Source organism: Tyto alba, unplaced genomic scaffold (assembly GCF_018691265.1).
Source record: "Tyto alba isolate M040663 unplaced genomic scaffold, T.alba_DEE_v4.0 Super-Scaffold_41, whole genome shotgun sequence".
NCBI classification, from domain to species: Eukaryota; Metazoa; Chordata; class Aves; order Strigiformes; family Tytonidae; genus Tyto; species Tyto alba.
In genome coordinates, this window is record NW_024881317.1 from 3,114,661 (window position 1) to 3,130,331 (window position 15,671).

The 15,671-nt window shown below is 34.8% G+C and overlaps 1 protein-coding gene across 5 annotated transcripts in view; it reads left to right on the top strand.

Moving 5' to 3' along the window:
• DENND4A (DENN domain containing 4A) overlaps positions 1-15,671 on the top strand; it is a 57,989-nt gene that overhangs the window by 23,209 nt on the left and 19,109 nt on the right. For all 5 annotated transcript variants that reach the window (XM_032994369.2, XM_032994368.2, XM_042803710.1 and 2 more), the window contains 8 exons: positions 82-148; positions 3,533-3,591; positions 4,238-4,382; positions 4,986-5,161; positions 7,036-7,136; positions 9,101-9,319; positions 9,563-9,708; positions 14,667-14,800. In XM_032994369.2, coding sequence (XP_032850260.2) covers positions 82-148; positions 3,533-3,591; positions 4,238-4,382; positions 4,986-5,161; positions 7,036-7,136; positions 9,101-9,319; positions 9,563-9,708; positions 14,667-14,800 — 1,047 coding nt within the window. The remainder of the gene's footprint in view (positions 1-81; positions 149-3,532; positions 3,592-4,237; positions 4,383-4,985; positions 5,162-7,035; positions 7,137-9,100; positions 9,320-9,562; positions 9,709-14,666; positions 14,801-15,671) is intronic.

The window sequence follows — 15,671 nt, forward strand, 5'->3', positions numbered from 1 at the left end:
CTCTTACTGGCAATAATTTTGTCTTGAGGTAAGGCAATTTAAGCTTATTTCTACTCAATCAGTATTTTTCTTTTTCTCTAGACACATTTCCCATTTCATGCATAAAGTTCCTTTTCCATCCCCTCAGAGGCCAAGAATTCTAGTTCAGGTAAGTGTAAATTTATTCTTAATACCTATGTCTTAAGTGAAGACAAAACAGCAGTTGAACAGGTCAGTAAATGGAAAATGTAATTTCTATGTTCAGTTTTTTTTTTTTTTCAGGATTCTTTTCCTAAATCAATGCACTTAATATTTACATATTTCTCACTGTTTTGTTTCTAGTTTAGTTAAGGACTTTAATGAGATATTGCAAGAAACTATTTAGTGAGATGAGAACTTTTTTTTTTTTTCAGAGTATGTGGAAGTTAATGAAAAACTACTCAAAGTCAGCATCTGGTTTGACTTTTGCAAAAGCTTTCGAACTGTTTTCTTCTTGCTACTGTAAGAAGGTTGAATGTGAAATAAATAAATAAAATTAAAACCAGATGTGAAGCATATATTACCCATTTTCCCAAAGGGATTTTTGCTGTCCTCTACATAATGGATAGCTCCTACTGAAAACTGCAAGAGCCATGCACATTTGACAGAGGCACACTCTCAAATATGACCCTTATTCTGCCCTGCCTGAAAGATCTAGCATATTTTACTGTGCGTGAGTGAAATGGTATAATTGCCAGAATGAAGTTACCTGTTACTTGAAATTTCACCCATCTCACTGTTGGTAGGAGAGAAGAAATCCCTATCTCATACTTCTTAAGTGAAGTGTTGTTAAATCTTCGTATTTTTTTTCGTCCTAAGAGGCAAAATGTGCAGAAACGTTAAAATTTCCTTGCTGAAAAAAGACAGCTCTGTTCTTGTTGTAGTTACTCTACCAGTCCTGTGGTTTTGAACAAATTGTTGCGAAATGCTGTTACACTCTGTTACTACTTGTATAAAATAAAATACGGAGAGCCCTGTACCCTGTACAGTTTGCAGTCATAACGTAGTAGCTCATATGCTAGTGAAGTCTTCCAGAGTAAATGCAATCTTGGATTATGTCTCTATGGGATGTATTGAATATAGTGTACTTGGATAACTAAAGTGACACTTATTACTGTTACTGAAAAGGGGTTGAAGAGCAGTTATACTGAAACTGTATCTGACATTTCTGTCATTTGTATTATGATTTTAAAGTTTAAGTCAAAACCCATCTTGGGTTTTTTTTTGTATTCACATTCAATAAAATATTTATGCTAGGGAACACTAAGCACACATTTATAAAGAACTATAATTGAGTTTAGGGAGAAAGATTTTAATTTTTTTCTAGTCTGAATTTTTAGGGAACTCTATCAAAGTATACATGGGTGTATATCCTGGAACAAAGTCTGGGGACCTAGATGTAAGTGATGTGAAATTATGTCTGTTATACCTTATTTTCAAAACACTATATGTGTCAAGTTAGTACAACTTCAGTAGCTGATAGTACAGATGGAGAACACACTGCTTTTAAAGTAGGCAGTGGTAGCTGAGGTCTATGAATAAGTACTTCCAGCTGCTCTCAGGGACTTCTGAGTTGTTTCATTCTGCACTGAATAAATTCACAGGTGATTTTATCTAAGATGCTTTCCCCAAAACAGTGTGGGAAGTGCCTGTATTATTGACAATTACAAGTTATTAGGATTCCACTTCATTGAAGAAATAGTAATTTCTCTCTGAAGCTTGTTCATATAAAACATGATAGTATTTTGCTAAATAATTAGTATAGCAAATCCTTCTGAATACGTGTTGCTGTAGAATGTCTTGCAAGTGCCTATATGCTTTCTGAAAATGAGAGCTGATATATTTTAATAGCTACATGTATGCCAGTCTGGATGTGTAACCCATTCTTAGATCCTTCCTAGCATCTGTTGCAAATGAGAGAGAATGTGACATGCATCTGGCTTTTAAGTTTCAAAGAAATTATAGCCATTAGTTAGTAAAACATTCCTGAACGTTCCTAGTTGCTATTGTTGATAGGTTGTTTCTGATCTGAAATCTGCTAGACTCTGTTCTCCGTGTCCAACATTCCCTTATTACACAGATGTTCCTGTTCTAATGATGTATTCACAACCTGCAGACTTCAAGAGCATGTCAAGTAATAAGTTTCTCCCTCTGAAGAATGGCGGCAGTAAGTGCCCCTTCTGCCTAAGGGAGACATGCACTTTGAATAGATGCTTGATTTTTACTTACCTGCTTTTGCTGAAACACAAAAGTCATAGGATATTAGGCTGATGCTTCCTTTCTGAGGGTAGTTTATGAAGGTTACCTCAGGCTGAAAAATTGAGGTCTCTGAATTCTTTCACTGAATAAACTAATGGTGGTGGTTGTTATAAGGTGGCTTACTGGAAGACAAATCTAGCATGTAGAGTGGTGTGGCCATCCTCATTTGTCACTGAAGGCAAATGTAGCATCAGCTCTTAAAAGCTCTGTTATGTGAAATATGCAGTGAAGCAGTAGTGCATAGACAATGAGGTTGTGCCTTTTGTGTGTCTGTCCAGGCAGTGTTAGGTGACTTAATGCTTCAGCATTTGTATTACTAACCCATCTGATCTGACTTCTGTTGTCTGGTGATCTGAGGTGGGGTTTGAGGTGAAACATACTCAAATAGGAAATGTTACTAAAAGTGGTTGGAACTTGCAACTTAGTTGTACAAGTTGCTGTGACTTAGTGAATTACTACTGCAACTTGTATGTGTGGTTTTATACAATAGATAGAAAACACATGATCACTTAGCAGGGAGGGTTAAGCTAACTGGCATCTTGTTACCTTGGATTTACTGTGGCTGAAAACATCAGCTGAGCTTTGATAAATTGATTGTATATCTGTATTGTACTCATTTGAATACTCTTCATGCTGAATATATGAATGATTTCTCTTTGTCGTATCACTGTAAGAAAGAAATGTGAATTAATAAGATCTTTGTCTTGCATCTTCAACTAATGCAAATTTTAAAGATTCTATCAAAGCTGAGCTGAGCCATTTCTACCAGCTAAGAGCCTAGTTCTCATGTCTTCCAAAGCAAATGTTACTTTACATTACAACCTGCCATCTCTTCCCTTCGTTCATTTTATCCATCTCTTTCGCCCTAAATCCGAAAAGAATCCCCCCCTGGCCCCTGCAAGCTGTTCATGAACTATGGGTCCTTATTTCTCTTAAAATATAGAAGGCTTCATTTTTCAGCAGTTAATATATTCAATTTTTGCAGTATTAGCTAGTTTGAATTCCTCGTTATGAATATGCAATGTATTCAGTTCTGACTTAAGAAAGGAAGAGCGTGCTATGCGTGGTTTTTACTAAAAGATACTGATGTATAACACTGCATGCCACTTATTAACAGTGCTCTACAGCTGGGGTATATATGGTTCAACGTCGTTTAAATTTGGATTTTAGGTGTTCTTTGTTATAATCATGTAATTTCTAATAAATATTTCCAAAGTTCAGAATAAAAATAATGTATTTTAAAATCATCTTCCAGCTATCTCCACATGATAACCTGATTCTTAGCCAACCTGTGTCATCACCCCTTCCACTGAGGCAAGTAGCAGTATCTTTCTTCTGTTTAATCATAGAATGTATTCTGACATACATTGTGGAAAAGATTTGGTATTTTGAGCTGTAAGTGTGCAAATTAATTTACTAGGCTTGTGCCTTTTGTAGGTAGTGTATCTGAAGTTTATTTATGTAATTAGACCTGCACCCTGACAAGGATACATATTTAATGAACAATATCTGTATTTTCAAATAATTGTAGTGGTTCTTGAGGCAGAATACAGATTATTAGATCCCTTTTCTAGTAGTTGGTACCGGGGCTCCCAAGAGAGTGCAGCTTTTGTATTGCAAGGTAATTGAAGGAGTTCTGTGACTGTCTTAACTTCCATGTCTCTGTGCAGGAAAATTATTAAAGCGATGTATGTTGTCTCCCTGTAAATCGCTTCTCAAAAAGAAAAATCATCATGTACATGTCCTGAAAATAGTCTAGACTGATTGAAGAGTTTCAAGGAATCATGGTTACTATTGGGAAGTAACGATTCTTCACTGAACAGTGAAGTGTAGCAAGTAGTCTGCCTTGCAATCTTATTTAAAAGAAAGATTTGCAGATTTAAGTTTGTAAAATCCGACTCTAATATCTCGTTTTCCATTTTGCTATTGAACTCACCAGTGTGTTTATATTCTGTAACAGTGGAGGCAAGTTTTCTACACTACTTCAGAATTTAGGACCTGAAAATGCAGTAACTCTACTTGTATTTGCTGTGACGGAACATAAAATTCTCATCCATTCATTGCGACCTTCTGTCCTTACTAGTGTGACAGAGGCGTTAGTTTCTGTAAGTAACATTCTTCTAATTGTATACCTGTAAGTGGAAAAAAGAATGTTTTTTAGATAAAATCTAAAATTAGCAGTAGTACTGTTAGGCCTAAAGGTTACTTAAAATTAAGAATAAAAATAAAGATGATTAGGGAGAAAAATTCATGTTGCTAATGATACCCCATGAAGACAGAAGAGAGAGAAACTGTTCTTGGTTCTTTGTGTGTAAATATTGTAAATAAGTGTGTTGTTTAATCATCACAGTGCACTGAATAAGAGTTCCTTATTTTCCCCAATAGCACTGCATTCCTTCCAGCAGAAGAATTTTAAATGCATGTTATTTTCCTGCCCGTCTTCACTAAGCATTGCTTTGCTACCTTTACTATATACAGTCTATTATACTGAAGAGGTTTTTTCCTACAAATTAAACACTTTGAATTTTAGAGAAATTAGTGCATTTTTTTTTATTATTTAACAATCTGTGTCTAGGCTTTCGGTAGTAATTATCTGACATGTTAAATGATTCTGAAGTGGCAGTTAGTGAAATGTGATTTATACTTGCATATAGGCTATATTATTATACACGCTTAACCTATGTTTTTGTCTCTGCATATTTTCAAAGATGATATTTCCCTTCCACTGGCCTTGCCCATATATTCCTCTCTGTCCCTTGGCACTGGCAGATGTGTTAAGTGCACCGTGCCCATTCATAGTGGGAATTGATTCCAGATACTTTGATCTCTATGACCCTCCACCAGACGTTAGCTGTGTTGACCTAGATACCAATACAATTTCTCAGTAAGTATTTATTAACAATTTTTTTTCCCGTGTTAGGTTTTTTTTTGCTTCCTATTTTCAAAGGCTATAACTGGCTTTTTGGCAAAACTTTGGCAGGGTTGGTTTGTTTTAAACCTCTGAACTTACTAATATATCATCCTTCTTGAAATGAGCATGCTAGAAATTTTATCTCCTGTTCAGCACGGCAGAGTGGAGGTACAATCCTCATGGAATATTATTGCCTTTTATTATATTACATTAAAATCTTATTGCACACGTTGGCACACTTCCTGGATTAACCTTATTGTGTCTCACTTCGTCCCTGGGGGAGAACAGTCATTTTTGTTTTTCATTATTAGCTTTCTTGGTGTTGAAGAAGCTCTGGTATCTTCATATAGGCATCTGCTTGAAAATTTTAACAACTAAATCATACTCTATATCAATATGAAATACAGGAACTTCATGTTGAGATTTAGAGATACGAACTTTCATGGGTGAGAGAGTCTTAATTAAGACTTAGAATCATGCCATCATTAACAAACTGAAATAACAGTATTATATTATTTCTTCTTCAGAACTCTAGAGAGTACTACGTTTTTTTTCTGTAATACTAATTACCTAGTATCTAAAATACTAGTAAGGGACAGCTGTGCACTGTTAAACCATTGGGAAACAGTCCATATTGTTATGATATTCAAAACAAGGAATTATTTATTTCTTTGTGATGATGTGACAGAAGAGGGTAAGGCTTCTAATTCAAGCTGCTAAACCAGACAAAATTAACTGAACTTGTAATTCAGAACTAAACTTTTGTTTCTGTATAATTCAATATACTCAGTATATACTTCATGTAACTTCTCAAAGTCTTCGCTCAGTGTTCTTTTGTATCCTCCTGTTGGTAGCAGTCTTTTAGCATTACTGTGCCTAAAAATAACTTCTTCTTTCTTCCTAAATTTTCTTATTTGTGGGTTTATTTTTGCTTCAGTAGTTGCATGTGAGTTTAGAGATCACATATATAAGTATTCATAAATAGACACTTTTGTTAAGGATTTTATGCTGATACCAAGTTGTGTAGCAATTCTGCTCTGAAGTTTTTAGGAACTAGTCCAACCTAGGCGGTAATAACTTTAGTTTGGGGTTTATTACTTACTGGTTAAGAGGAACATGTTTGTGCTTCTGGTATTCGTCAAGTTAGCTACATATTCATTAATAGAAAATAATTTCTTTCCAGTTATTTCTGTTTTCATTCTACTTTTAGCTGATTTTCTAGGCATTTGCTTAGAACAGATTAATTCTGTTTCATTGTATGGAAAAAAGTGTTAAACATGCTTGCAGTTTTTGCAACTTTGACCAATAGGGTCTTGAGGTTTGCTGGTGCCCTCTGTTGACAAAGAATGTTGTAATTTTTTTTTCTTCATGATAATGATATAGTTAAATCCAAATCTTTATGCATTAAACACAAAGCAGTTGTTATATCAAATTGATTTCAGGTTACTATGAGCATCCTAGTTGTTATCTCCATTCTAGTTTAATTACAGCTCAGAACATAGCATGTGTGGTGGTGCCTGTTGCAATGGCAGGTGCTTAACACTATTAATCCATTCTCATGAATTCTAAGTGGATTGATTTCAGTGGTAAAGGCTGTGGCTGCTTAATCATCATCATCAAATATGAGGCATTGGTTGGATGACTGTGATCAAATCTCCATATAGTGAATCATGTTTGATTTTGGTTTGTTTTCGGTCCTTCTCGGTCCTGTTTTAATGGAGAAAATTGTTCAATACACTTCACTGTTATTCTCCAACATCTCTGGTGGGATAGAAAAATCAGGTGAATACAGTTCTATATACGCACATATGCCAGTGTACACTCATACTTTTTTTTTTTCCTTTCAGAACTGGAGATAAGAAAGCTATTGTATGGAAGATCTTACCAAAGAAACCGTGTAAAAATCTGATGAACGCTTTAAGTAACTTATACCAGCAACTGGCAGAATGTGAGTGAGAAAGTACATAGTGAGATTTACATTGCATATAGTGCACCACACTGAGATAAATATAGCTAATTAAATATGGTTTTAAGTCACCTGTTAACACTAAGCATAATGTTTTCATACAGAATGGGTGAAATCTGTGCTTTGAGTCCAGAGAATAGAGCCCGTGTAGGGGCTTTTGGGTTGGAGGACAGTTCCATATATATATATATATATATATATATATATATATATATATATAAAAAAAGGAGGTGCTCGATCTTATTGTTGTACCAAAAAAAAATGCAGAGCTTTTGTGGCAAGGGAATAGTAAAGCAAAGAGTAAGCCAGGACCTAATAAAGACCTTTGGTTTGTCTTTAAAGCTTGCTCAAGTCTCGAGAATTGAGACAACTTTGACACTCAAGCTGATAGTACTTTACCTTAAAATTTTAAGGTGGAAATAGCAAATGTTTTGTAAACATTGGAGTTTAAATGTATAGCACAATTACCGGATATTTCTAAGAAAAAATTGGTTGTTGATAGAATCTTCAAATATTGCAGAGCAAGGGATCTTGAACCTTGATGTGAGAAAGCAGAAAAATAAGTAGGGGTGATGTTAGTGAAATTCTTTAAAACAAAACATTTGGAAGTACACATGTAGTCAAAACCAGCTGACGTCCTTGAGCATCATAGTTAATAGGCTTTGTGAAGTGGTGAGGAAATCCATCAGCACTCTGACATTACCTGTCTGCTTAGAAGATGATTTCCATAGACATTGGGGGGAGCTTTAAGGAGCAGTAATGCAATTGTAAAATCAAGTTGCTGTGGCAGAGACAGCAAGTGGTTAAGACTTAAATCAGAGTACGAAAAGGCTGTGACACTGCATGTTTGAGAAACACATACCTGGAAAGCGCGTTGGATGAGATCTTTGTAACTGTCATGTGGATTTAGGATTTTTATTTTTTTTTTTTTTTTTTAAAATGCTGTTTATACCTTCTTGGCTATTGAGGACACTAGAATTTAATCATGTCCCAATTAGAATGTACAGAAACATAAGTTTATTGGTGTATGCTGCACAAAAAAAAACATGTATCAGTGATAAATTGTCTGTTGCTTCAAAATTTTGATGTATTTTAAGGTGAGGATTTCTTTAGAAAAATTTTTAAACCTTATGTTCTCTAGACTCTATAAAAATAGTAGTACTGATCTTTAAGCAACTTACTCTATAATAATTTAATAGGTATCAATATGAGGTTGGCTATAATTATGTGGAAAGACAGTAATGAAACTATCCTTTCACTTTTTTGGGGACATTATCAGAATGTTACCATACTTTGTGTGTGCAGCAGTGAAATCTTAGAGTTCTGATGGCTTTAAGATGTTGATACAAGTATCTACTTCAAGAATAGGGATTTTGCTAGATTCTTTTCTAAAATGCCTGCTTTCTCTCTGTCAGTGTTTTGCATTGTGTTGTGATGGCTCCAGTTTGCATCCGAATGGTGTTTTTCTGTGTATATAGGTACTTAATATGTATATCCTACTTTTGGGGAATGCTTTGAAATGAAAGGCACTGTTAAAAAAAAAAAAAAAAAAAAGTAACACACATCCCATCTATGTACTTGTCCCTAAAACATGGTGCTTTAATCAGCTCTTCTATAAAATTTGACATTTCTATAAACAGCTTTCCTTGAGTTGTTTTTAAGCTCTGTCCATACTGGTTCTCTCTGCTGTAGTAACTAATGTGCTGAAAAGGTAAATGGATCTTGCTTTTGGCATTATCCAGAGATACATGAGTTGTGTAAGGTCAAGGTGAATCCATTGTTGCATACCATGATTGAATTTAATCACATATTATATTCTGTTCCAAACTTAATGGAGTTTGGTAATCAGTGAATCTAGTAGGATAAGGAGAAATTTTTACTGTTTTTTAACCAATGCTGGAAAAAGAAAAAGATGTGAAACATTATAATGTTGTTTTCATTCACAGTGCAACAGAGACCAAGAGAAGATGCATTAATGGAATTAGCAATGAATGACTACGATTTTAATTCTGGGAAGAAATTACATCTGTTAGATTTGGAGATCCAGGAAGCATTCCTGTGTTTCATGGCCTCAATCCTTAAAGGTTACAGGTCTTATCTCAGGCCAATAACAGAGGCACCCTCTGAAACAGCCACAGATGCCAGCTCTCTCTTTGAGCTACAAGGTGAATAGTCATAACCTTGTTTTATGTATATTATTATTTTCAATTCTCTCTTAAAGAATAAAAAATAAAAAATTAAATTTGCAGTGTCGTGAATAATGGTAGAAATGTAAGTGAAGAAAAAATTGCATAGCAGTGGCAAAGATTACAGAAAGGTTATTGCTTGTTAGTAGATTGTTTGCAGGCTATTGGTGTGGGCTTTTTTGTTTTAGGCATTCTTTACATGCTTCTGATTGCATTCTACAGGTTTCCTCAAAAGTCGAGATCGTTCACATCAGAAATTCTACACACTGATGACCAAAACTCAGATGTTTATTCGCTTCATTGAAGAGTGTTCTTTTGTCAGTGATAAGGATGCAAGCCTTGCATTTTTTGATGACTGCGTAGATAAAGTAAGCATGTCTTCATATGTATGTAGTTTTTCTGACTTCTGCTTTTCACATTATCTGATATAGTACAAGCAGAATGTATTTGAAGTACAAGTTTACTTATATTTTCTTTTACTTCCTTCTTTCTAGTCACCGGAGCCTTCAGTTTTCCTTTTTTGTTGGGCTTTGTTTCATTTTCTGCTTCAGATTCTTCAAAGTGTAAATATAATATTGTGAGAACAACTTAGAAATGCTAATTTTCACATGTATGCAAGCTTCTGAAATACTGGTCCATAGTAAGAAGTGTAATATTCAGACTTTGAAGTAGCAACTTTGAGCTTTTTCATCAGAAAATTATGTTCCTTAGATAAAACTACAAGCATTTTTATAGATTGTGTAATACTTCATGCAGCCATTTAGGAATGGGCTTGATGAGCAGCACACTAAAAGATATAAGGCAGTCTTACTATTATTTTAATCATTATAAATAGAAGGTTCCTTGACCATTTTTTAAACAGTGTGCTGGCCAGTTCTTTCTGACAGTAATTCTCTAGTTATTCTTTGAGAATTTTTAGAAGTCTTGTACTAAAAGTAAATAATTAAAATGAATCTCTGTCAATTCTCCTTTCATTCATACTGCTGTCACTTGCTTCCCCCAGTTCAAAACCAGCTTGCTGATGTAACTGTTTTAGATATAGTGCTTGCCTTGATACTCTTCCCTTAAATAAGAATATTTTCAAATGACATTGTTATCAAATATTGATGGAGATGAAATATATGGGTTTCTAAAAGCAAGCGAGATTTAGTATGTTGTGTCACATGTAAGCTTTGCATAGGTTGACATTTTTGGTGGGTTCTGTTTACTGTTGTGATTGTGTTGCAATAAAGGAATACCTTGTTATCTGTTGCTATGCTATTCTCCCATTCATAATGAGAAGGAAGGGCAATTGTTAAGGATTATGTGACAAGGAGTGTGAAAGTGCAACAGGATCACAATTGGTGTTTTTCTTGAAATAAGATTAGAACTTCTGCTGGACTGAAGCTCAGAGAGTGTTGGATTTCCCCATTCAAAGTGGATTTCTTTTTTAGTATTCCATGGCAGTATCACTCAGATTTTTAAAATCCTAAGATATTTACAAGAAAGGTCCACATTCGTATAGTGTTGAGCATTGTGAAGAACTGATTTTTTAATAAGTACAGGTATATTAACTTTTGAAAATTTACTGTATTTCCAAAGAGAGTCTACAAATGTATTTGAGGCAGGCTGAATTTTTTCGCTTTAGTTTTTGTTTTCAGAACTCAGCTGAAACCCACAATCTTATATCCCTGTTTGCTTCTATTGTAACATGAAAGAAATTTTTATTAATATTATAGGAAATTCCACACCTACTTGTCATCATACTGGCTACCTGTAACACACTATTCTGGTACACTGATGTTTCAGTAATACACAGTTGTCTAGGATTTCCTGTAAAGTAGGTCACCTGCTGTTTGTTCCACAGGAATTAATACTGAAGACTATGAAAACTGCTATTTACAGTTTCTATTTATGGCTATTTCTGTTATGAAAGTGCAGAAGAGCTGAAAGGAGTTGTTTTGAAAACAATTCAGAAAGCAATTAAGTTTAAGTTGGAGAGAAATATAAAAGCATGGTCTAATGGTATTTAATGCTCTATGGCTTTTGCTAGTCTCAGTATTTTATTAGTAGTGGTTTTCAAAAGTGCTTCACAGTTCTACAGCATGAGTTACAGGCATGTGTGGGTTGTAAATTGAGTTAATTACAAACATTTCTGTAATGTTCACTCAATTATCCTATAGTTTATTTAAAAAGCCTTCAACACATAGTGCTTGCTTTGCTGTATGCCAGTTAGTGTTTAAAAATTGAAGGTCTCGTAGACAGGAATATACATACGCCAGTGACTAAACACTGTCGAGCAGTACCAGGTTTCCACTGTGTTGCAGGTTAGTTCTCTGACTAATGTTAAATAGGATTTTTATTCGGAATGCAATGGCTATGTAGGTTCAAATTCTGTATGTTATATTTCATTTTATAGAATTATTTGAGAGCACTGAAGTTGATGCCCTAGCTAAGGTTATCTTGCCTGGGAATTCAAACAGTTCTTTCAAAAAAGTAGTACTTAAATTGATGATGCCACTGTGAGACTGCACATAATCTGTGGAGTTGTTGGAGCTTTCACCTTTTCTAAAAGGTTAAGTAGCCACTCATACAACTGAAGCAGAGAACTGTCTACTGTAATGCCAGTTATTTTTGCCAGTTGATGCCATGGGCAGCTTCGTTCCACTATAAAAAAATGCTCATGACAATGCCTGGAGAATAAATTTTACAGAAAATATTTGTACTTCTCCAACCTCTGTTTCTGTCAGTGAGAATTTCATTCAGTTTTATTAATGGGGCAACTACTTCTGTGCCAGCGATAATTGTGGGGAAACTGAGGCACTGGAGTTGCTATGCATTGAAGATTTGCCATGGCTTTAGAACTGCTTGTGAAATTAAGTTTTCATTGACATGAGGGAATGTGTTCCCATGTAGAATTTCTTTGAACAATGATATATTTGCCTCGTCTTCTCTTTCCTGCTTCTCTTTCTTGATTTCTCTTGTTTCTGATAGTATGCTTAACTGTAACATAACAAGTCAACATATTGAAATATACCAAGGACTGCTATATGAACTAGAGCTTTAGCCAAGATACTCTACTTTGACCACGTATCAGATGCGAATGATTCCAGTAAAGTGAATATTTATGTATCTATTAATGTCTTTCACTAGGTGAACCAGTATCTGAAAGGGTATGCATGAAAGTGTGATGTCATGGGTTGAAAGATGATACAGTACTTTCGTATAAGCCACTGGGCTGAGGCAAATTTTATGTACTGTGAAATTAGTGATCTATAAAATATAATCTAAGCCCTGCCTCAAATAATTTATGAGAATAGTTTAAGACAAAGAGTAATCTATTTTACATGTTATTTTATCGTAGACAGCAGCAGCAGAGATTGTAATTGATTACCCATTTTGTCTACTGAAAGATACAGTGTAATTATCTCACAAGTTTTCATTTTTCCAGGAATTCAAAAATTATTTCAATTGAATACATAAATAAGCTATTGGCTTTATTGTATTTTGCTGGTGAAGCTTGTAACTGTGGGGTTTTATATCCTTAGAAGTATTTAGATTACCAAGTAAGGTTTCGTTTATTTCTACTTTTCAGGAGCCATATGCTCTTGCTACTTGGCTGGTTCAATTTGCTGATACTTTCCATCTGTCTCTTACAGTAAAATGTGTAATTAAGAACACCTCTTTGTATGTTTATCAGATTTTAAATATTTGCGAATTCTGCTGAAACTACTTTATATATTTCCACCTCACTGGAGGGAGAGAACTGTGGAATATGCTTCTTTTGTACATTAATTCTCTGTTGCTAAACTCTTAAGGCATGAAGAACACACATCCTTGGGTTCCACAGGTTGCCTATTCATTTCTTTGAGAGAATGTGTCACTTGGCTGTAATTTGGTTGCCATTTAAATAATGGCTATGAATGTAAACTGTGACAGTATTTAAGCTGAACACTGGGGCTATCAATATGTGAATAAAAAGCATGTTCTGTGTGCTACGAAGTAAATAGTTTTTGATAGTGCCAGGTCTTCAAGATGGAGATGTGTGTCATGCCACAAGCAGAAGCAGCACTTATGAGATATTGGAGGAGACACAACTGGTGACAGAAGATCAGAGACAAAGCAATACAAATACCAGTACAAATGCTGTCGGGTGGAATGTAATACATGTTATATTTGCTCTGTTCCTGGTGATTTGTGTAACATGAACCAGTAGTAATAGGAAGCTTGTAAGTTAAAGGCTTGTCTGTTGTTTTTCTTAAAGCGAAGCAGTTCACAGTTTCCCATAATCTTGTTTAGGGTGGCTGAGTTTTGCTTTGGTTCTTTACTTTTGTCTCAAACAATGGAATGAAATTCTTTCAGTAAAAGTGTTGGACAGTTTTCTCCTACTTGATCCCGCAGTTTGATGCTTTGAAATATGCCTGGAGCCTTGGAATATGTCTGCTGCTGCCACCTTTAAAGCAGGGGCATTAATTTGGGAAGTGCAAATTTATCCTCCTCTCTGTAACAGCCAGGCCAGCAAAACAAATATTTATGGTCAAATTGCCAGTTACAAAGCTGAAAAAAAAACCAAAATAGGTATAGTTGTAATTTATGCTTAATTATAGTATTGTTACAAGTTACCTTTGTTATCCATGAACTGCATTTCTATCTTAGCTATGAGAGGACAGGACCACACAATATGTGCTCTAACTTCATACGTGCAACTGTTGAGTTATCTGAAAGAGAAAAAAAGTCATGGAGCTACCCTTCTCCTTTCAGATTGCTGTGGTTTTTTAGGGAGAAAAAAGTTACTTTTGTCCCCCTTTAATTTTAGTAAGGTCACATGTTTTTATTCCATTATCTCTCTGAATGTGAGAGATATCTCTGCAAACTAGCATGACCTTAATGACTAAGTGACTGAAATTGCTCGATAGTGTTGTTTGTAGATTCTTGTATGTGTCAGACAATTGGATAAAGTTTGTTTTCAGTGGTTAAAATAGAGGGGGAAAACCAGCTCTTATTTTCATATTTAAAAATAAATTTCAAGTTACTACTGCAGTTGGAAACACAGTTCCAGAAATGGTTGTATTCGGAAAGATTAACTTCTTTGTACAACTACTTATAATATTTACCCCAAAACACTCAATTCGGATTATATCATTAAATAATTATTATTGCATTGGGGTAGTTTTCAAAAATGATGCAACACTTACTATTCTCATTATAATTTCAAAAGGCATCCTTACTTTTAAGATGCAGTCCTTTGATGCTGATACAGACTTTGTCCTGCTTGACCATATAACTGTAATGGCAGAAAATAGATTAATACTAATAATTACTTTTCCTTTTAACATAACTTCTCCAGGTAGATACAGACAAAACTGGGGAAACACGACTTATAGAGCTGGATGAGTCATACAAAAGTGAGCATACAGTTTTCATAACACCACCTGAGATCCCTCACCTGCCAAATGGTGAAGAGCACCCTCTACAATACAGGTAACCTAAGGACACAGTAAGACGCTAGCCAAAATCCAAACAGCTGCCCTTGTAGAGTTTAGTTTCTAGGTTCTTGTGATCGCCACAAAGTACAGATTTTTCCTGTCCCTTTATGTTGCTCAAGTAAAAATGTGTGTGTAAAACACCTAATGTGCCCGCTCTTTTCAAGTTTTAATGATGTTGTGTGTGTGCACCCAGCGAAGCGATAATACTTAATAAAGTTGACCGAGTGTTCACATTACATTGTCCTGGTTGTTGACACTTTTTAAGGTTAAAATTGAAATTAATGGACCCAGTCTGTTGTCCTGCTGCTACTACTGGTAAGGATACAAGCTGCAGATACTCTTTGGAAAGAGAGAGTACATTTCAAAGGATCACTGAAAACTGGTGTTACTAGTTTACTAATTAGGTCAAATGAGTTTGTCTATTGGTTTCTTCATTAATTCTGAGAAATATTTTAAAATCTAATTTAATCTTTTAGATAGTTTGATATTGTTCATATTGATTTTAAACCTCTGTTTTGATACTCACTAGATTAGCCACACAGATTTTTTTTTTTATTATTATTATTATTAACTAGAATCAATACTAATGCATTTGACACATTAAAGAAAATGCTATGAAAGCAAATGTATTTATCAATTTAAGTGGCTTACACTGAAATAGCAGGTTAAGAGTCTTTGCAACCTTGTGAAATCATGCAGATGTATTAGTAAAGTAAGCACTTTGTCAACGGTGTCTTTAAAGGTTTACTTTTGTGTTTTCTTGTTTTCTATTTCCTGTGTAGCTTCTAGTTCGACTGTGTAATTGATTTCATTTGCTATTATGTGACGTATTTACTTTGGAACTGCCTTACGGGGGTTAAGTGACG